The 23906-nt window shown below is 34.5% G+C and overlaps 2 protein-coding genes across 3 annotated transcripts; both read right to left on the bottom strand.

Moving 5' to 3' along the window:
• Positions 1–2009: 2009 nt before the first annotated feature.
• Positions 2010–11976, bottom strand: asb10 (ankyrin repeat and SOCS box containing 10). Of its 2 annotated transcripts, none has more exons than XM_073831208.1 (5): positions 11670–11976; positions 7482–7749; positions 6070–6574; positions 2877–2990; positions 2010–2719 (listed from the first exon to the last, which is right to left on the bottom strand). In XM_073831208.1, the coding sequence occupies exons 1-5, from the start codon at positions 11971–11973 to the stop codon at positions 2534–2536; spliced, it is 1377 nt and encodes a 458-aa protein (XP_073687309.1). In that variant the 5' UTR covers positions 11974–11976; the 3' UTR covers positions 2010–2533. The 2 variants fall into 2 exon arrangements, with proteins under 2 accessions (XP_073687309.1, XP_073687310.1); XM_073831209.1 differs by lacking the exon at positions 11670–11976 and adding an exon at positions 11181–11453.
• Positions 11977–21015: 9039 nt separating this feature from the next.
• Positions 21016–22598, bottom strand: h2bk1 (H2B.K variant histone 1). Its single transcript, XM_073831235.1, has 2 exons — positions 22482–22598; positions 21016–21252 (listed from the first exon to the last, which is right to left on the bottom strand). The coding sequence occupies exons 1-2, from the start codon at positions 22596–22598 to the stop codon at positions 21016–21018; spliced, it is 354 nt and encodes a 117-aa protein (XP_073687336.1).
• Positions 22599–23906: the final 1308 nt, after the last annotated feature.

Genomic DNA, 23906 nt, shown 5'->3' with positions numbered 1-23906 from the left:
CCTTTCACTCAATTGACCATTGCATTGTTGTTATTGGTGATTTTTAATGGGTCGAGGTGACAGGATCATTAAACACAGAGACCCTCACATTGTGGGGTACTGGTTATTTTACGCTCCGCCTTTACCTGTGGTTACCATCAGAGCTGGGTAGTAAGTAGTAACTGATTACTTGTAATCTGGATTACGTAATCAGATTCCAAAAATTAAGTACTTGTAAGTAGATTTAATTTTAAAATACTCGTAATCAGACTACAGTTACTTTTATGGATTACATGATTGCATATCATTCACACAATAGCAATAAATAATTCATAATTTCTCTTTTTATATCGCCCTTTCTAAAATAGCCTACTGCTTAAACTGTCTTCAAGTTTTGTGGACATTCACACAACCAACATTACAAAAAACATTTCAGTGTTTCAAAATAGCATCAACTACTGATTCATTTTTATTTGTATTGTCATTCTGTATAGGTTATTAAACCATGCATTTCTGTCTTTAGAATTCTTTTGTCTTTCAAACACATTAAAATGCACAAATTTACAAGTTTTTTTTTTCATCTGATCCTCTTTCACCTAATATATTTACTTGAAGCACCCCTGAGTTTTTAAAGTAAATATTTTCAGAATAATGTATCACATTTGCATGTTCATTAGTTCTTTGAAGTTGGTTATAGTCACATTACATGTGGGTAAACACATAATATATTTTATGTTTTTTAGTAAGTTTTTTTACTTTGATTGATTTTAAAATGATTTATCTTAATTTAACATTTTTTTGAATAGTTGTATTAATTATTAGCTTTTCATTAAATCTTGATATAATATGTGACTCTGGTCCACAAAACCAGTCATAAGGGTCAATTTTGACCAAAGTGTGATGTACTGGACAGCTTTGATATCTGGTTTGTTAACATAGGACAATATTTGGCCAAGATATAGCTATTTAAAAATATGAGGGTGCAAAAATCTAAATATTGAGAAAATCGCCTTTAAAGTTGTCCAAATTAAGTATGCATATTACTAATCAAATATTAAGTTTTGATATATTTATGGTAGGAAATTGACAAAATATTTTCATGGAACATGATCTTTACTCAATATTACTTAATAATAATGATTTTGGCATAAAAGAAAAATTAATGTTTTTGACTCATACAATGTATTGTTGGCTATTGCTACAAATATACCCGCGCTAGGGTCATATTTAATGTTTAATGCACTTAATGTTGTTATTTTCATCAGATGTAATATATTTTCTTACTCTTTGTATATTTATGTCAGTATGGCACAACATTATCTAAATTAAATTAATGTGCAGAATGAGTAAGTCAAAAGTAATCTAAAAGTAATCTGATTATATTACCTAAAATGTGTAATATAATGGATTACGTTACTAACTATAATTTTTGTTATGTAATTTGGAATCTGTAATGAATTACAATTTGTAAGGATCTACCCAGCTCTGGTTATCATTCAAGTGCATAACAAAATCATAATCATAATATGTCCACATAACTCATCTCATTCTCTTGTCTTTATGACTTGATAATGACCTGTAACAAAAATGGACACGATGCTCACTAGTGGAGCTTAACAGTTTGAAAATAATGTAATCAGTAATTTTGATAAAAAATCTACACAATCATGATCTAAACTGCTGTGTACTTAAATCGCCATTCATTGGCGCTTATGTAATGGACACCATTTTGCCCAGTCTTGACCTTTATCAAATCACTTAATTGTAACGTTTTAGATTTTCTGTTGTTCTCTGTTAATATAAAATATGACGTAAAAACAAAGAAAATCTCAGTGTAGACAAGCAAATCAATCAAAGCAAGCACTTAAAGACTGACAATTTGATAAAATAAGGAATAATATAAGAGAATAATAGAACCTTGCGTTCCTGAAATAAAGAAAGATGCATTTTCTTTAATTCAGTTTAGTGTTTAAACAGATTAAATGCATTTGTAGCTGGCCCACTAATCAAAGTTTTGAATATAGTACATATATTTATTCTTACGAGAATTAGGGAAATCAGCTGAAATTAATTAGTTACACCAATACTAATACATTTGAACATTTTTATTTAAAAATGAAAACATTAAAGCATTCAGAATGTTACTTTAAAATATTTTCCATTCAAAATCTGTCAGTTTTGTATTGAATCCTATCAGTGATTTGAGAACATTCAATAGGAATTCAGATTCCACTTGAGCTCCATGGCGCCCCACTGTGGTAGTTAATTTAATAACGAATGTGTGTTATGAACTTTCTTGTTTTATTCTTCATAAACAACCTTTTATCTTCTTTCCTAATGCAGTATAATATTTATCAGTAATAATAAAACACATTTTACATTAAAGATTGGCATTATGCTGTACCTTCATTAAATGATTCCTTATAAAACTGCCACCTGATTGCAACAACTTCAGTGAAGAAGAATAAAACAAAACTCGAAAACTTCATGGTACAAAACTTAATCAATGCATGCTTATACTGTATGTTGTACAGGGACACGTTTGTGGTCTCTCTCAGTGCATATAGTCTCTGAATGCCAGCATTAGGTAATTTTTAAGAAAGGTTGGCAGACCCAGTTTAGGGACCACCCTGTCCAAGCGACCTTCCAGAAACGTTCGGAGTCTGTGACGAGCCAGATGCTGTAGAGTTCGAGGAGTTTGCATCAGTGCAAATAGGGATTCGTAGAATTCCCGATGTTTCTGTGTGAAAACAAGATATTTTGTTTATTTTATCTGCTATTGTGAGATTATTTTGAATTCTTTAGGTGCTTCTTATTTTAAACTTGCATTTTAGCATTTATTTGAATATGTAACACATTATATTTAAGAAAAAATTAAAAGCTTAACATCATCTGACCTGAAACACCTCAGGAGGTACAGCTTCTACCCAGGCTTCAGTGATTTTGAGGCGGTCATATGCGTTGAAGAGCACTTCTATTGTTCTTGGAGATGTGCAACAATATTTCAACACCTGCGTCAGATATATTAGAGAATAAGCTATTACACGAAAAAACAAACAGGAACAAATATGAATCAAGTCTTCTGATCACGTAAAAAAAGATAAAATATGTTTTAAAACATGATTTTTTTTTAAATAAATAAATTATATTTTAAACTGAAATTTATTCCTGTGATGCAAAACTGATTTTTTAGCATCATTACTTCAATCTTTAGCAGATCATGGGTGCATTTACCTAATTCAAAATACTGTAAAAACAGTAATACTATTAAATATTATTGCAAATTAAAATAACTGTTTTCTTTTTGAATATATTTTAAAATGTAATTTATTTTTGTGATGCAAAGCTGAATTTACTCCAGTCTTCAGTGTCACATGATCCTTCAGAAATCATTCTAATATGCTGATTTGCGGTTCGAGAAACATTTCTTATTATTATCAATGTTAAAAACAGTTGTGCTGCTTCATATTTTTACTCAAACTGATACCTTTTTTTTAGTATTCCTATAGAAAGTTCAAGATAAGAGCATTGTTTGAATGTCTCTATTGTTAATCAATTTAATGCATAAATAAAAATATCTGATTAAACTGATTAGATTGTGAATCAGATCTTTCTTTACTAAACTAAATGCTAAAGAAACGCCATCCTGTGTCTTTGGCAATAACAAACAGTGGAGGGAAGGCGGTCATAGATGAGCAGCTTTTTGTCAGTTTCCACCTGGCGCAATAGCCCCACCTGTGTTGTGGAGGTCAAAGGTGTAAAGTTGTATTTTTGGGGGAACATTGCATGGAATAATTAACTACTTGGGCTGATGAACAGATTGGGCCCCCCTCTGGGGGATTGTGGGGAATTTCTGCAATTACTGCTAATTAATCTCCTATTAACATTTGCCTCGTTAAGACTCAGGCAATTTATTTGGCACAAGTGGGACTCGTTGGATGCGTGATATCAAGTGTTTTTAACTGTGCGCTTTTGAAAGGCAGAGCTAAATCCATCTGAAAGTGATTACTTCTGTATTTGTGACAACTAAAGAATCATATGCTGCTTGCGGTGAACTTTAATCATGGTTTTGGGTTAATTTATTTTTGTATATTAGTTCAATAGAATAAATATCTGTGCTAAAGAAAACTGTAATTTACAGATCGCAGATGGATGCCTTCTTGAGACGCGGGTTTGTTCCTTACAAATGGCACAAAGGTTAGTTTCCAATTCAACTCATTCTTAAATGGAGATTTCACTCAGAAAGGAAAATTCTGTCATTAATTATTCACCCTCATGTCGTTCCAAACCCTGTTAGACTTTTGTTTATCTTCAGAACACAAATTAAGATCTTCTGACCCTGCATAGAAAGCAACACAACTGACACTTTCAAGGCCCAGAAAGGTAGTACAGACATTGTTAAATAATCCATGTGACATCAGTGGTTCAACCTTAATTTTATGAAGCTACTGGAATACTTTTTGTGCACCAAGAAAACAAAAATAATGACTTTATTCAACAATTTGTCAGTCTTTGACGCACGTTCACGACAGTACCATGACACAGAAAGATCTTAGATTTCATTAAAAACATCTTAATCTGTGTTCTGAAGATGAAAAAATGTCTTAAGGGTTAGGAACAACATTTCTGGGGGAACTAGCCCTTTAAGTTCTCTCTGCATTTACATCAACATCCAGTTCAACAGTCATCACTGAAATCTTTCTCTAGGTCTAATGCTGAATTCCATTCACCTTTGAAAATGAGAATTTATTTCCATCATGGAAAAGTACGTCAGACTTCCACAACCGGAGTATGATACCACACAAACATGGCGGCACCCAGTGAGATGTACACAGGTAATAATACATATTTACTTAAAAGCACTTAAAATCTTTATTTTAAATACAAAAATGATTCAAAGTTCCTACTTTATATGAAATTATTTAGTAAAATATTATGTATTATGCATGGCATCATCATAGGGAACTCATTTGTTGACAGTTGAATAAATGCAAATGTAGAGTTGCCGTTTTGTTTCCATATCTGTAATTTTATCAGAAAAATTGCATATACTACCATTCAAAGTTTGAGTTCGGTAAGATTTTTCAAAATGGTTTTGAGAGAAGTCTCTTAGCAAGGCTGCCTGAAAAAAAATGTATAAATAATTGAGTAAAATTGTGAAATATTATTACAATTTAAAACAACTAATTTCTATTTGAATATATTGTAAAATGTAATTTATACTGAAAAGGAATATAGATATAATTTGGAACCAGTCCTAAAAAGTCCTAATGAGATCATTAAACAAATAATCAAAATAAGAATGAAACAGAACATTAAAGGCATAGTTCACCCAAATTTAACCAAAAATTACTCACCCTCATGTCATTCCAAACCCTTAAAGGAACACTGCACTTTTTTTGGAAATAGGCTCATTCTCCAACTCCCCCCGAGTTAATAAGTTGAGTTTTACCATTTTAAAATCCATTCAGCTCCTGTTCTGGCGATATCACTTTTAGCATAGCTTAGCATAAATCATTGAATCCTATTAGACCAATAGCATCGTGTTAAAAAAAGACCAACAAGTTTTGATTTTTGTCCTATGGATTTCAAAACGGTAAAACTCAACTTATTAACTCGGGGGGAGTTGGAGAATGAGCCTATTTCCAAAAAAAGTGGAGTGCAACACATTTTATTTTTGATGAAATCCAAAAGCTTTCTGACCCTGCATAGACAGCAAGGCTCCTACCACGTTCAAGGTCCACAAAGGTACCAAGAACATTGACAAAGTAGTCCATGTGACATTCATTGTGGAGAATTGTGGAATAAATTGTAGAATTGTGGAATGAATGTCTTTTTTTAGTTTTTTTTTTTTGCACAACAAAAAGTATTTTTCAATTTGTGTTCCGAAGACAAACAATGGTCTTATGGGTTTGGATTGACATAAGGGTGAGTAATTAATGACAGAATTTTTAGTGTTGGGTGAACTATCCCTTTAAAGATAAAATATGGATAAATATATATAAAAATATGTTATGCAAATTATGCATTAGCATTTTCTAACTTTGAGTGGAAAGCACCTAGTAACAGACTCTTTCATCCAATCCTGACCTTGGGCAGAGCTCCAGGCCACACCCTGATGGATCCATAATTGAGAAGCGCTTGTACGATCCTCTCTGGCTCATGGTCCGTCTTGTAGGCCACCACCTTCAGAATGTTGTGCATCGGTGCCTCCCCACCGTAATCCATTTCGTTGACCAAGGCTTTATACTTAAGCAGTAGATCCACCACGTCAGGGTTGCCGTTCTTACACGCCATGTGCAGCGGAGTCTGCTTGTCCGCGTCACTGATATGTATGTCCGCCCCAGCAGCCACCAGCATGTGGCAAACGCGGCTGTAGCGCTCCAGAGACGTACAGTCCTGCGGCTGGGAGCAGGCGGCGTTCAATGGTGTGTTGCCTTCGTCGTTCTGTAGGTTAAGCGCAGCTCCGTATCGTAAGTAGAGCTCCACGTGATCAGGAAGGCCATGACGGGCCGCCACATGAAGGGGTGTGTCGTTATCATCCAAGCTTTGACCATTGATCGAAGCACCAAATGCGAGCAGTTGCTTGGCACACCTGGAAAAGCATGCAAAAAAGTCTGGCTGCAGTTGAGGTCAAAAGTTTGCACCCCCCTTTCAGAATATATTAAATGTTCATTATTTTACCAAAATAAGAGGGATCATACAAAATGCATGTTATAGTTTATATGCTCTAGAAGGGAAAACCATGCATTAAGAGCCAGGGAATGAAAAATTCAACTATTATTTCTGTGATGGATTCTAAGTTTTAAGCATCTTTATTCCAGTCTTCTGTGTTACATGATCCTTCAGAAGTCAGTCTAATATACTGATTTAGTGCGTAAGAAACATTTCTTATTATTTTTAAATTTGAAAACCATTGTGCTGCTTCATGTTTTTGCGGAAAGTCATGTTACACTGTAATTCCGAACTGAAAATCAATTAATTTATTCAAGAAGGACGCATTAAATTGATCAGAAGTGACAGTAAAGACATTTATAATGTCATAAAAAGCTTGAAATAAACAAAAGAAACATTCTATTTATCAAAGCATCCTGAAAAAATGTATCATGGTTTTTCACAAAAATATTAAGCAGCACAACTATTTTCAGTTTTTATTTGTTGTATATTAGAATGATTTCTAAAGGATTGTGTGACACTGAAGACTGAAGTAATGATGCTGAAAATTCAACTTTTCCATCACAGAAATAAATTACATTTTAAAATATAGTCAAATAGAAGCCAACTATTTAAAATTGTAATAATATTTCACAATATTACTGTTTTTACTGTATTTTTGATCAAATAAATGCAGCTTTGGTGAGCACAAGAGCCTTTTTTCTCCTAATTACTCCAAACTTTTGACCAGTAGTTTACCTTCATTTCAAGTGTCAATCTGACTGTAATTTGAAATCACAAATTCACCACAGGATTTCCTGTAATTACTGTACTGAACAAGCACTTACTCAAGTGAATCGTGTTCAGTGCACACGTGCAGGGGCATCTGCCCGTCTTCATTGGTTGCGTTGGGATTGGCTCCGTACTGCAGCAACAGCTTGACGCAGTCAGGCTGGCACTCCTCACAGGCCTCATGCAGGGCGGTGGTGCCCCCAGGTGCCAGGTCCACTCGAGCGCCCCGTAGGAGAAGATGCCGCAGACATTCGGTGAAACCCCGGCCAGCGGTGATGTGCAGTGGTGTGGTCAGCTCTTGTTCGTACGTCAATGACCACAGTCCTGAAAAAGAGCAGAGTTATAGAGTTACAGTTGAAGTCTAAATTTACATATACCTTGCAGAATCTTCAAAATGTTAATTATTTTAGCAAAATAAGAGAGATCAAACAAAATCCATGTTATTTTTTATTTAGTACTGACCTGAATAAGATATTTCACATAAAAGACATTTACATATAGTCTACAAGAGAAAATAATAGTTGAATATTTTGACCCTGTTCAAAAGTTTACATACGCTTGATTCTTAATACTGTGTTGTTACCTGAATTATCCACAGCTGTGTTTTTTGTTTTGTTTTGTTTAGTGATAGTTTGTTCACGAGTCCCTTTGTCCTAAACAGTTAAACTGCTTGCTGTTCTTCAGAAAAGTCCTTCAGGTCCCACAAATTCTTTGGTATTTCAACATTTTTGTGTATTTGAACCCTTTCCAACAATGACTGTATGATTATTAGATCCAACTGGTCAACTGAGGGATTTAGGGTAAATGTAACTTATTTTGTCTTCTGGGGAACATGTAAGTATCCTCTGTAGCTTCTGAAAAGCAGTACTAAAAAAGATATTTAGAAGAAATAAGAAAAATTTACACGTCTTCATTCGGTTCAAAAGTTTTCACCCCCGGCTCTTAATGCATTGTGTTTCCTTCTGAAGCATCAGTGAGAGTTTGAACCTTCTGTAATGGTTGCATATGAGTCCCTCAGTTGTCCTCAGTGTGAAAAGATGGATCTCAAAATCATACAGTCATTGTTGGAAAGGGTTCAAATACACAAAAATTCTGAAAAACCAAATAATTTGTGGGACCTGAAAGATTTTTCTGAAGAACAGCGAGCAGTTTAACTGTTCAGGACAAACAAGGGGCTCATGAACAACCATCACTAAACAAAAAAACACAGCTCTGGATCATTTAGGTAACAACACAGTATTAAGAATCAAGTGTATGTAAACTTTTGAACAGGGTCATTTTTATAAATTCAACTTTTACTTTTTCTCCTGTTGACTATATGTAAATGCCTTTTGTGTGAACTATGTTATTCAGGTCAGTACTCAAAAATAAAATGCATTTTGTATGATCCCTCTTATTTTAGTCAAATAATTAACATTTTGCAGATTCTGCAAGATGTATGCAAAATCATGAACAGTATTAGACAGTTTGTAGATCTAATGTATTTTAACTCTGATTGTGTGGATAAGATCCAATGAGCAGCGACAAATCTGCTTTTTTGGTGCATTTTCAACTCATTTTTACAAAAGCCTCTTGATGACTTTTATGCTAACCAAAGCTGCAATTAATTGATCAAAAATACAGTAAAAGCAGTAATATTGGGAAATATTATTAGTTTGAAATAACTGTGTTCTGTTTAAATATATTTTAAACTGAAATTTATTTCTGTGATGCAAAGCTGGATTTTCAGCATCATTACTCCAGTCTTCACTGTCACATGATCCTTCAGAAATACTAATATGCTGACCATGATACATTTTTTTAGGATTCTTTGGTAAATAGATGAATTGCTGAATGCAAAATTCAAAAGGACAGCATTTATTTCATATAGAAAATGTCTGTAATGTTGTAAATGTGTTTACAATCAATTTTAATCTATTTAATATGCCCTTGCTGAAAAAAATATAAATTTTCTAACTTAATTACTGTACAGTACATTTGGTAGACGTTTAATCTTGAATAATCTTATAAATATCCAAAGCAACTTGTATTGCATTTAATTAAGTTGCTTTAATTTGCATTTTCAATTAGCTTTTAAATTGCATTTAATTTAGTTGTTTGTAGGGAATATGAAATCTCATTCTTCCAAATCAGATCCAACCCATGTGTGGTTGTTTTTCTTCATTCAGAATGCAATGTGACTGTAATGTCATATTCAAAGTGCAACAGCATTTGTCTCATATGACATACTCATTTTCATGATCAGTATCAGTAAGTTTCATAGGAACAAACATAAACACAATCTCATAAAAAGACCTCAGGACAACCTCTAAGACACAGTCGGGGTGGGTGCAATAAGAAGAGAGCAATCTATGTGTAACCGAAACACATAGGGGAACAAATAACTATGACAGCAGGTGAGTCTGACGTGGAAGTACTGGAAATGAAGATAGTGTGCTAGTGTGAAAAGTTTGAGTGCTTGTGTACGTGCGTGGGAATGTGTAAAAATACTAAACGTGCATGACAAAAAAGATACTTGAAAACAGAAATTATTCAATTTTAAATTGGCAACCAATTTCAACATTGTTTCACACCATTTATATGTTCTATATTCTGTGCCAGTAACTAACATTAGGTTGCAGGTTTGAGATTTCACCCTGGTTTAATATCTTCTCAACTAAAAGTTTTTAAACAGCAACAGCATTTATAATGTTTTTAAGGAATTCTCTTTCGCTCATCAAGCCTGCATTTATTTGTTCCAAATTACAGCAAAAGCAGTAATATTATGAAATATTTTTTTATGCTTTTTATTTGAATATGTTTTCAAATGTGATTTATTCTGTGATAAAAGCAGAATTTTTAGCTTCTTTACTCTTCAGTGTCAAATGATCCTTCAGAAATCATTCTAATATGCTGATTGGTGGTTCAAGAAAATGTTTATTATTTTTATTATCAATATTTAAAACAGTACAAGTTCAGTTAAAAAAAATCAGGATTCTTTGATGAATAGAAAGATCTAAAGACTTTATTAATTATTATATTATTTATATTTTTCTTTTTTGGAAATTTATACTTTTATTTAGCAAGGATGCTTTAAATTGATCAAAAGTAATGATAAAGACATTTATTATTATTCTGATAAATGCTGTTCTTCTGAAATTCCTATTCATCAAAGAAACCTAAAAAAATATACTCAGCTTTTTTCAACATAATAATAATAAATGTTTTTTTTTAGGAGCAAATCAAAATATCAGAATGCTTTCTGAAGGACCATGTGATGAGAAACAATGCTAAAAAATTCAGCTTTGAAAACTCAGGAATAAATTACATTTTAAAATATATTCAAATAGAAAACAGTTATTTTAAATAGTAAAAATCTTTCAAAAATTTACTTTTTTTGCTCACATAAATGCAGGCTTGGTGAGCAGAAGAGACTTTAAAAATAGAAACATTAAAAATCTTACTGTTCAAAAACTTTTGACTGGTAGATAGAAGTTACAATTTAATTTACTTTGATTGACAAAAAGGTTTTTTTGGCAATGATTTTATGGTAATACACCCCTAAAGCCACTTATGTAGTTCCAGTTAATGCAACAAAAATAATTAATGTAGTCAGAACACAATTTGTTACACAAATGAATTTGGATGAATCACAATGCAATTCAGTTGTGATAAAATATTCAGCAATTCTGTTGCTTTAGCTTATTTTATTTAAGTAAACTGAACAAGCATCAAAAATATTTAACACAGAAACATAGCATAGTCTCGTAGCATACTTAGCCCTCTGTAGTTGAACCTGAAGTTCTTCCACTCCTCTATGTTGCTGGTGTCATATACGGCATCTAATAGATAACCATATTCAGGGTCATCAATGATGCTAATAACAGTGAGGTCATCCCCGACCAGAAGTGCATTCCAGAACTGTAGGATAAGTCCTGACGCCTGAGCCGTCGCAATAACGTCGCTGCGATATTTCTTTTGTTTGCGAAACTTAATCTTAGGCCCCATGTGTGAGGTAAACCAAGGAGCAGGTGTGAATCCAGCCTCTACTTTGATTGCCTAGGTTAGTCTTAAGACTGGGCACAATGTTATGGATGATTGCCCTGAATATGTTTGCTTAGCCTGTTGCCTGTTTTTAGATTGAGGCTATTTTAAACCAGCCTGGCATGACCTTTAGAAAGGTCCAGAAACCTGAGGCTGTCTGGCCAGATAGATCTGAGAGGTAATCAGTTCAAGTATGACAGTCGAAACAATTGAGTTCTTACCTGCAACTTTTCCATTTGCTCTCCAGCGCATGGATCCTCCCTGAGGTTGGATGACCAGGTCTGAAGGAAAGCCTTTGGAGAAGATCTCTTTCACGGCTTGTATGTTTCCAGTGTACAGGGCATTTTGGATGACAGGGTCCTGGCACACCATCGGAGGGTTTACCATGGTCTGCCTTGAAGACGTTCCTCTGCCCCAGGCTTCTTTCCTCAGCAGGTAGCCACTGAGAACCGGGGCAGCCAGTCTCATCTGGTGCCTTTCCTGCTCTAAAGAGCTAGGGTTATACATGAGACTCCTTCTAGACATGACTATGTCTTCACACTGTCCTTTTGGTCTAGACACTAAAAGGCCTGGATCTTTTAAATGGCCTTCTGCTCTCTGGGCTTGTTTTGATATCCGAGTAAGAACTTGGCCAGGTGCACGCCTGACTATTTTTACAGTGTCACATGGGTGGGATATAACTTCATGTTTGCTACAGTGACCTGCTATTTATATCATAATAGACGTTTACCAGTAGGTCAGCTCTGCGGAAAACCTTGTTAGCATTTTCAGAGTAATGTTGACACTATTAGTTGCTTCATATACACATAATTACATTAGGTTTTCATTAGTTCATTAAAATAATTCGATTTTTCATTGCTTTTTAATCTTTAGATATTTATCTGTCAGAGTTGAGCAAAGTTTAGAATTGAATAATTGTCATTTTTTATCAATTCTACATATGTGACCCTGGACCACAAAACCAGTCATAAGGTTAAATTTTACAAAACTGAGATGTATACATCATATGAAAGCTCAATAAATAAGCTTTCTATTGATGTATGGTTTGTTAGGATAGGACAATATTTGGCCGAGATACAACTATTTGAAAATCTGGAATCTGAGGGTGCAAAAAAATCAAAATGCTGAGAAAATCACCTTTAAATTTCTTCAAATTAAGTTCTTAACAATGCATATTACTAATCAAAAATTACATTTTGATATATTTATAGTAGGAATTTTACAAAAAATCTTCATGGAACATAATCTTTACTTAATTTCCTAATGATTTTTGGCATAAAAGAAAAACCAATAATTTTGACCCATACAATGTATTTTTGGCTATTGCTACAAATAAACCCCAGCGACTTAAGACTGGTTTTGTGGTCCAGGGTCACATATTAGAATGATTTCTGAAGGATGTGACACTGAAGACTGGAGTAATAATGATGCAATGTTCATTTTTAAATATATTAACATAGAAACAGTTGTTTTAAATTGTAATAATATTTCACAATATTACTGTTTTGTATTTTTAATCAAACAAATACAGCCCTGGGTGAGCATAAGAATCTATCTATCTTCAGTTGAAGTCACAAGTTTACATACACCTTGTAAAATCTGCAAAATGTTAATTATTTGACCAAAATAAGAGGAATCATACAAAATGCATGGTATTTTTATTTAGTACTGACCTGAATAAGATATTTCACATAAAAGACCTTTACATATAGTTCACAAGAGAAAATAATAGTTACATTTATGAAAAATGACCCTGTTCAAAAGTTTACACACACACACACACACACACACACACACACACACACACACACACACACACACACACACACATGTTTTATGGGGACATTCCATAGGCGTAATGGTTTTCATACTGTACAAACCGTACTTTCTATCGCCCTACACCTACTCTACACCTAAACCTAGCCCTCACAGGAGATTGTGCATACTTTTACTTCATCAAAAAAACTCATTGTGCATGATTTATAAGCCTGTTTCCTCATGGGGACCTGAGAAATGTCCCCACAAGGTCAAAATCTACTGGTATTCCTATCCTTGTGGGGACATTTGGTCCCCACAACGTGATGAATACCAGGCACACACACACACACACACACACACACACACTTGATTCTGAATAATCCATAGCTGTGTTTTTTTTAGTGACAGTTGCTCACGAGTCCCTTTTTTGTCCTGAACAGTTAAACTGCCTACTGTTCTTCAGAGAAATTCTCCATGTCCCAGAAATTCTTTGGTTTCTCAGCATTTTTGTTTATTTGATCCCCTTCCAACAATGACTGTATGTATTTTGAGATCCATCTTTTTGCACTGAGGACAACTGAGGGACTTATATGCAACTATTACAGAAGGTCAAAAGCTCACTGATGCTCCAGAAGGAAAAATTATGCATTAAGATTTTGCCTCAATATCATATTTTTTCTGATCTTCAGAAGCTACCGAAGATACTTATGTTCCCCAGAAGACAAAATAAGTTAAATTTACCCTGACCTTCCAATTTAAAAAGTTCTAACCCTCCTTTTATGTGAAATATAAAAAATAACATAATATTTTTTATTTTTTAAATTTAAATTTATTTGAATACTGCTTCCGTATATTCAAATTCAAATTGCAGTTCTGCATCTGTTTGCTACTTCAGTTCACTTCAAATTCAGGAACTGGATTTGAATTTAAAATGCATTCTCAACTCAATCTGTTTATCTTTTTTTATGTTTCCTTAATATAAAAATATGCATCATAATGCAATAATTACGAATCTAATTTCTTAAATGACGATCAGCCATCTCTTTTTTTTTGGGAGAAATTTCGAGACTCGTTTTCTTCTAAAGACACTGACTCGCGATGTCTTATCCATATGTTAATGACCCTGCCAATAGGAATACAAATGACATTTATTCCATTTTGCCATGCAGTAATAGCTGTCACATTGACTGAAGGCATCAAAAAGTTGCGACTTTGCGAACACACATTACAGGCGAGGCAGAGAATGGGAAGATTGTTTTGCTGCTGGAGTACATCCTTTTAAATGATACACATAATGAGTTTATAATATGCATCTGGGCTACCTCCTCACTACTTTGATGTCTTCCAAATGGCCCGGGTATCATCAGCAAAACATGTAGGCACTTTCCCGCCCCATTGCCTCCCAAATGTATTTTAAATATCATTCCTTGTAACGCAATTATTTAAAACGTTGAACTAAACACTTACTAATGGGGAAAAAAGACAGTGACTTCCATGAATTCATTTCTCAAATGGTGGACATTCAATTTTTGTGGAGGCAGGGACTTTCTCAAGCAAGAAAAAGAAAGAAGTGCATTGAATCAGCACTCCCTCGACTCGTTCGTCTTACTCCCTGCGGACAACACACACACGCAACACGCATATACATACGCACGTACGCAGACTCACACACTCGTTTGTCTTGCTCCCCGTGGATAGAAGATGTCTGTCATTTTGTCCTGCCGTGAGCTTAACAGTGAGGCCATCTGTAGGGTTAGGATGGTCCGGTCAGACAGCCGCTCGCCGCTGACGACCGGACTTCCAGAACGGGCTAATGATCGTAACCTTCATCAGTGCAATTAGACAATTAGTTCCTGCTGATTATCTCCCACTTAATACTGCCATCACCGCTGCGCCTCATGTTAAAATCATAAGAGTACATTGCTGAAACATCTACTCTACACTAGACGCTACTAATGAATTTGCTAATTACAGGAACAAAGAGCAGACCAAGAATTAGAAAGGCAAGCTAATTGGTTGAAACTAATTGATAACGATGAATATTTTTCGAGGAATAACCAACATGATTATGAGCTGTTTGAATGCTGTCTAAATGGTGCTGCGAGCGTTGAACGAGAAGATCCAGAATGGTGGAATGAGATGAAGAGATAGCAAAAAACATCATGAAGCCTTCTACGTTACTGGTTTGTGGCTTGTGCAGTAAAGTGAACATCCAGTGATCTCCATTCAGGAGTATCTAGTCACTTACCTAAGGCAGATGATCCTATTTTGAGGCCTGGATGAGCTTCTACTGAGGCTCGCGAGAGAAATCTGTCAAAAATGTCCAGAATCAAGAATTGCTGGTCCTAGAGGTGCAAATGCATTAATAGTTAGTCCTTCACGCTCATAAATGTGAGCCAGAACCACAAAACCAGTCATAAGGGTCAGTTTTGTGAAATTGAGATCTGACGTCTTCTGAAAGCTGAATAAATAAGCTTTCCATATTTGGCCAGATTTAAAAATCTGGAATCTGAGGGTGCACAAAAAAATCGCATTTAAAGTTGTCCAAATGAAGTTCTTAGCAATGCATATTACTAATCAGAAATTAAGTTCTGATATATTTACGTTAGGAAATTTATAAAATATCTTCATGGAACATGATGTTTACTTAATGTCCTAATGATTTTGCATAAAAGAAAAATCGATCATTTGAATGTATGTATTTTTGGCTACTTGCTACGTGCTTATTAAGGCTCACAAATGACCATAAACTTTTCTCAATGAATAACCTGGTGGTTCCTCATTGTTTAAAACTCATGTCTGCATGAAACTTACTTAGGGACGGCTAATAGTTATTACACAAAGATACAGTTCTGTTAAAAAATCTGAGGTCGGTAAGATTTAACATTTTTGAAAAAAAAAAAAAACCCTCTTATGATCACCAAGGCTGCATTTATTAGTTTAAAAATACAGTAAAATTAGTAAAATTGTGAAATATTATTGCAAATTAAAATAACTGTTTTCTAGTCCAATATGTTTTAAAATGTAATTTATTTCTGAGATGGAAAAGCTGAATTTTCAGCATCAGTACTCCAGTGTATCCTTTAGAAATCATTCTAATATGCTGATTTGCTTTTTTGTGAATACTAATACTTTTTTCAACATTGTTTGAATGAGAAAGCTCAAAAGAACAGCGTTTATTTAAAATTTGAAATCTTTAGTAACACTGTAAATGTCTTTACTGTCACCTTTGATCAATTTAATGCATCCTTGTTGAACAAAAGTATCAGTTTGTTACGAAAAAGTCACTAACCTCAAACTTATGAACAGTAGTGTATTAACAACCATCAATATATTCTTAAACAGTTTTAAAATGATTTAAAAAGCCATTATTCTGCATTGTTCCATCATGTATAGGTCCTAAAAGAAGGTGCTGTAGTTGATCTAACAATACAACAGCAACTTTAATGTGGTACCAGACAGTGTCTTCCATAGCTGTCCTCAAGATTGGGCTCTGTTCAGTTCCAAAACATTAACTTTGGGGGATTAATTGAATTTCCGAGGCTAAGACTCATCAATATGCCTCAGTAGAGAATATTATATGAAATTAATTTATGAAGCGAGTTTGCCAAAATCGTGAGTCAACATTGGCGCCGCCATCAAAAGTTCGCTGGCATTATGAAACGTAATTCTTCACGAGACTGGCGTTTATGATAGCCGCATTGTCCCGTTGCTCAAAAAAAGCTCGCATTTCTGTTTTATAGCTGGTTGGTCCTAACGTTTTGAGTAGATTATTGAAATTTAGTAATGAGGTGAAATTTGTAATGAGGTTAGGGCGACGCGCTTGCATTTTCTTTCTGCAAAATTGCTTTCTGTCGTTGTTTCGAGCGCCCGGAACGCGCAACGCACGGTGGATGTTGCTCTGTTGATTGTGTACGATCGGGCACCCTCTTCATTATGGCAATTGAGAGGTTCATATTTCAACCTAATAGCTCTCGATAACTTTAACAATTGATCACAACCTCATTTTATTGCGAGCCGAGTTAATACACGCTTCCCTGCCAAGTAGAACATTTTCTAATGATGTACTTGTGCACCAAAACAATGCGGGGCCCAGCGCCTGCATTAGTTACTAATGTCCCCATCCGTAATGTGCTTATACCACCCAAAAGAGAGAGAGAGAGGGAGAGGGAGAGAGAGATTGTGTGTGCAGAAATGAAATGAGCGCATGGGGATCTATGAGGGAACCGCAAGATCAAGGGGAACATGGTGATGATGACGATAACGCTTAAGACGTTGTCATTAATGACACCATCACCCTCGCTGTAATATGTCCATAGACATGCCATCATTAGCATATATAAGATCATCAGTAAGGCTTATCGTAGGAGCCAGAGAGGGAGGGCTGGGAATACGAAACACCATGTCGGGGCCCAGTATTCCTCAGACTTCCCTGATTAATGAAGGACAACGCGTGATTTGTTTTCACCAAAGCTTCCCCCTGTGAAATACTTCATTGGTCAGCTACTAGACTGTAAAATGGACAAGTTATTATTTCAGCATTTTAAATATGAAAATAAAATTGTGTTTAAAGCTTCATATTCCGCATGCATCTCTCACAAGGCATGTGACCCGGAGCTTTGTGTCTTTCACCATAAATATCGTTTCATGTCCATAAATAAGCTTCGCAGAGACAGGGCGTCATGTTGGAGAATCCAATTACTCCACCAAAATTGAAAATTTGTCAGCATTTATTTAAAAGTTATTAATTACAATTTGCTAGACACCTTAGGCAAGTGTGATTGCTTTGTAGAAACAGTCCTGCAGATTTTCCGTATATGTGACCCTGGACCACAAAACCAGTCTTAAGTAGCACGGGTATATTCATAGCAATAGGCAACAGTACATACAGTCGAAATTATCGATGCATATATTTTTTATGCCAAAAATCATTAGGATAATCCATGAAGATTTTTTGTACATTTCTACCATAAATATATCAGAACTTAATTTTTGATTAGTAATATGCATTGCTAAGAACTTAATTTAGACAACTTTAAAGGTGATTTTCTCAATATATTTTTTTTTTGCACCCTCAGATTCCAGATCCTCAAATTCTGGCCAAATATTGTCCCTGTCCTAACAAACCATACATCAATGGAAAGCTTATTTATTTAGCTTTTATATTATATAAAATCTTTTATTATTATATTTAACATGAATTTCTCTCAATTTTAAACAGTAATAATAAAATATATTAAAACAGTGCAATTTAGCGCTGACAGATTATTTAAAAACCAACCAAAAAAGCCATATTTTACAAAAATATTATATATTACAATATATGATATATACATTATAATATACCATATTTTTAAATAATAAGGATTCATTCGTAATGAGAATATACAAATGAACAAAATCTATTTTATTGTAATTTTGTTCTCTACAGTTGCAATCGAAATTAGACCTGCAAGACATTTAACTGCAGAGAACAAAATTTTGTGCAAAGTGTTTGAGCAATTCTGAGAACGTATGTTGATGAACAATGAAAAAAATTAAATTGTCTCTTATTTTCAAAATGATTCAACCCTCAAGAGTAAAATTTGGTGCAGAATCTTTTATTCTTTAAAACCACCAATAAATGTTGCTTGGAAGTGCTTAGAAGCTTCTGTCACTTCTCTACTGCAATCTTGGCCCATGAAAAAGCTTTTAGATAACTGAGAATCTTTGGTTTTCACATTGCCACTGCTTTTTTCAAATTCAACCAAATATTTTAATTGAGAATTAAATCTGAAGACTGAACTGGCCGCTCAAGAACATTCTATGACTGATCCCTGAACCAAACATAAGTAGATTTCGATGTTTACTTTGGGATGATTGTCCTGCAGTAAAGTCCATTGATCATCAGCTTCAGTCATTGCACCAAAGACATCACAATTCTTGCCAAAATGGCCTGATACTTTCAAGAATCCATGATATCCTTCATACAGTCAGGTTTTCCACTTCCGGCTACAGTAAAACAACCCCATAACAGGACTGATCCACCTCCATGCTTGATGATGGAGGTGGTGTTTTTCTGCTTATAAGCTTTTCCTTTTTTGCACCAGACATTCTGCTGATCCATAGGCCCAAAAAGGTCTAGTTTGGTCACTCCATAAAACATTCTTCCAGAACTCAACAGTTCAATCCAAATGAATTTTAGCATGTTCAAGTCTGCCTTTTTGTTCTTCTTGGTCAAGAGTGGTATTCAGCAAGATGCCCCAACATAAAGGCCATACTTGTCTAGTGTTCTTCTTATAAACTGCATTGAAATGTTTTTCCTCCTTGTGTTGGATCATCTTACAAGTCTTTGGCTGTACATTTCAAGTTTTTTCGCTGTTGCTCTGATCAAACATTTTATGATATTGTGCTTTTTTGTTCAACACCCTCTAAGGTTTTCTGGTACCACACACTTTAAAAGGAATAAGGTTGCCAGCTCTGTCTCTAGGAACTTTTAATGTCTTGGTAATCTTCAAGTAGCCTTAGACTTTTTAATATAATAAACAAATTCTTCTCTATAGCTTTTGTGAGAGTTCTGTTGACTTTACCATATTTGCTAGTCAACTTTAGCACATGCATGGGTTAAATGTATGTATGCTGTTTTTTCCCAGTGCATGCAAAAAAGCATGAAAATGTTGCTCCATTCCAACCCAATTTGTGACTATTTCACACACTACCTCCTTAAAAAAAAAATCAGTATTATGAGATTCTGTGAATATTCCTGCAATATTCTTGCTCCAGTCTCAATAGTATTAAAATGACTCCATCTAGTGGCAATAATGCAACACTACAGTGTGAAATATTTCAGCACATGATTGTGAAAATGCAGGTTCACTGCCCTAGAGGGCAAACTGAAGTAATCATGCCTTGATTTGCAAGATATTACACACTCCAAACTGAATGTCACACTCCCTTTATTAAATTACAGAAGTTTAGCAATACAAAAATGCAGCTTTAAGGAGAAACTTAAACTTTCCTTGGTCACATTTAAACCAGTTATACCCTCAATAGACATTTGAAATCAAGAATCTAATCCATCAACTAACATTTAAATTCATGACATTCAGATAATCATTATAATTTTTTTCATTGAAATTTTTTAAATAGTCATATTTTAATAGCAAAAATCAAAATGGCACTCCAATGTTTGTGGAAATATACCATAGTATTGTACATATGTGACCCTGGACCGCAAAACCAGTCAGAAGTAGCACAGATATATTTGTAGCAATAGTCAACAATACATTGTATGGGTCAAAATGAACATTTTTTCTTTTATGCCAAAAATCATTAGGATATTGAGTAAAGATCATGTTCCATGAAGATATATTTTGTAAATTTCCTACCGTAGGTATATCAAAACGTACTTTTTAAATAATAATTTGCATTGCATTGCCAAGGCGATTTTCTCAATATTTACATTTTTTTTACATTTACATTACCTCAGATTCTAGATTTTCAAATTGTATCTCAGCCTATCCTAACAAAGCTTATTTATTCAGATTTTAGATTATGTATAAATCTCAATTCCCAAAAATTGACCCTTATGACTGGTTTTGTGGTCCAGGGTCACATATGGTATGGTCATTCAATATCATTCTGCCCTTCTATGCTGTGTTCTTCTGCACTCGTTTTCTAATAATCAGGATAATGAACACTTGCACCGAATTTTCTGTGTGCATTTATTAATATTGAAGAGTGATTGCAAACATGGCCCAGTTTACATGACTTTTTTTTTTTTTTTTTTAGTTGAAATGCTCCTCAGTTTCTTGGACAGCTCACAGATGATCACTTGGAGCTGGTGTATTTGGTGACGGCCTTAGTGCCCTCTGAAACAGCATGTTTGGCGAGTTCTCCAGGCAGCAGGAGCCGAACTGCAGTCTGCACCTCTCTGCTCGTGATGGTCGACCTCTTGTTATAGTGCGCCAGTCGGGACGCCTCAGTAGCGATGCGCTCGAACACATCATTAACGAACGAGTTCATGATGCTCATCGCCCTGCTGGAGATACCAGTATCAGGATGAACCTACAGAGGAACATGTATACACACATATAAAAAAACAAATTATTTGATTAAAAGTTTTAAGATCATGTGACCCTGGCCCACAAAACAAGTCTTATTTGTAGCAATTGCCAAAAATACATTGTATTGGTCCAAATTATACATTTTTTTTAAAGATATTAAGTAAAGATCATGTTCCATGAAGATATTTTGTACATTTCCTACAGTAAATATATCAAAACTTAATTTTTGATTAGTAATATGCATTGCCAGGAACTTCATTTAGACAACTTTAAAGGCAATTTTTCTCAATATTTTTTTTTTTTTTTGCACCCTCAGATTCCAGATTTTATTTTTTAAAAGAGTTGCATCTCAGCCAAATATTCCTATCCTAACAAATCCTTTTCCATAAATCAATGGAAAGTTTATTTATTCAGCTTTCAGATGCATATAAATCAATTTCAAAACAATTGACCCTTATTACTGGTTTTATGGTACAGGGTCACATTTTGTTTGCAAGAAAGAAAGAAAAACAACAAGAAACAGCACTGCATTGAAATACAATAACATAAAGGAAAGGAAATAAAGTGGAAAAACCATGACAGCTCAGTCAACAAAGGTCATATAGTTCATTGAACTAACAACTATAAGCTACTTAAGATTTTCAAAGAACGAATCAAATTTCAAAGAAGCAGTTCAAAAAACGATTCAGTGATTCTTTTACGTCATGACGTAATCACCTATGCTACGGGCGTTCTGATAGGCCCGCGTTTTTTACAGTACGCTTGTGCTTGAGCAACATGTTCAATTAAAGCCGCGGTTTATGTCTTTTGGATATATTCTATTAGTAAAGGTATAATAATTCACTGTATTAAGCCATTTAGAACCTAAGATTAAAAGTATATCTACATTTATCGGATAAAAATGTTATTTAATGTTTTTAAAAAAACGATTTGTTTTCTCATGGGTGCTGACAAAATTGTCATTCAATGGTTCCAAAACCGAAACAAATGGTTCTTGGTTCAGAGAGTAAAAAGGGAATAACTCGAAAACCACTTTCAAGCGATTCTTTCAGACCGGTTCTTTGAATCACTTCAACCGATACTTTGAAAAGATCCGATTCAAAATGATGATTCACGAATCAAACGCAATCGTACGCGTCGTCAAACGCATACCGTCCACTTGAAATGTACACTCGGAATCAAAGTTTTATAATCGTTCTTTAATCACCTTTATTATTTATGAAAACTCACCTGTTTCAAAACTTTGTAGATATACACTGCATAAGTTTCTCTTCTCTTTGCTTTCCGTTTAGACGTCTTTTTGTCCCCAGGTGCTTTGCCTTTCTTTTTTGCTCCTTCATTGGACATACTGGATTTTTTTTTTGTATAATAATAACACTGAGCAATATTTTGTTTTCGCAATTATGTGTTTGCCGCTTGGCAGGTTTCCAGCAGGCCTTCATCAGCCATTTATGACGTGTACAAAAGTTTACACTAATTGGAAAGCGTCTGCGCTCAATCTGGCGTGGTGGACGGAAGTCAGATCAGCCTTCAGGATATCCAGTAAGTCTATTTATTTTGCTTTATAAGTGCATAGGCTGTCTCTTGTGTCAGATTTTAGTTTGTAGTTATTTATGTGTTAACTAAAGGATAAGAAATACGCAGGTAACATTTTGGTTAGCTTTCTTTTCCTTGTTTATAAAATAAGAGATCACTGAATGAGATTGATTTGAATTTACATTTCCAATGTGATGAATATTATCAACTGTGATTTTTGCGTAATTATAAGCTTGGACGGCAAGGTTAGACACTTAAAAAACATTTTAATTTTAATCAGTTGAAGTTGAAACCTATACAGGTCATGTTTTAAAATGGTTGCATCGTTAAATCCGATGCACATTTTATATTGTTTTGCATATTATAGAAAAAAAAGCAGTTCTCAGCATATACAATAGTATATAGTTGGATATGTTGTTCTGTTGCATTGCAGGTTGCTTTATGCTGGTAGCTTTGCAATATAATTCATATCTTTGTATGATTTGAGCTCATTTTATATTGAATTTTCTCTCAAACAAGGCAGTGGCCCAAACTCAACCTATTTGTTATTGCTATTTATTGATCTTTTCTGTAGATTCAGCCATACTTGCACCCAATCTACAGCAAAATGCACTTTTGAAATTTGCAAAACACCTGGCCAGAGAAGACGCTGGGTTCAGGTGGTGAGAGGATGTAAATTGCTCGTCACGCCTACAGTTAATTAGCTTCCGGCATAATATGCCAATTATGTTAAAGAGCTGCACCTGCAGATACCCATTACAGAACAGCAAATTACGAGAGAGGCTAATATCTGTGCTACATTTAATTTTGAACTCAATGCTTTTCAGGAGAGCACACTTAGTAAATAATTGAGTTTGTTGTAGTGTGTATTATACATGAGCGTTGCCAATCAAGTGCCACTGTTAAAATATTATAGTTTCATGTAGATTCGATTTAGAGTCATGATATAATTCTGATGTTATATATGCACAACGCGTCATCAGTTGGCCATATTGGCGGCACTGAATGTAAACAATTCCTCGGAACCGAGCAAAACGTGCATATTTTGCTGAATATTGCTGCTGAAAATTATCAATTAGTGTTATGTCTTGGGTTGTACTAATCGGTCGGACTTGGGAA

The sequence above is a fragment of the Garra rufa genome, chromosome 24, assembly GCF_049309525.1.
Source record: "Garra rufa chromosome 24, GarRuf1.0, whole genome shotgun sequence".
NCBI lineage: Eukaryota > Metazoa > Chordata > Actinopteri > Cypriniformes > Cyprinidae > Garra > Garra rufa.
The sequence above is the reverse complement of the archived record's forward strand: the minus strand, read 5'-3'. Positions and strand labels throughout refer to the sequence as shown.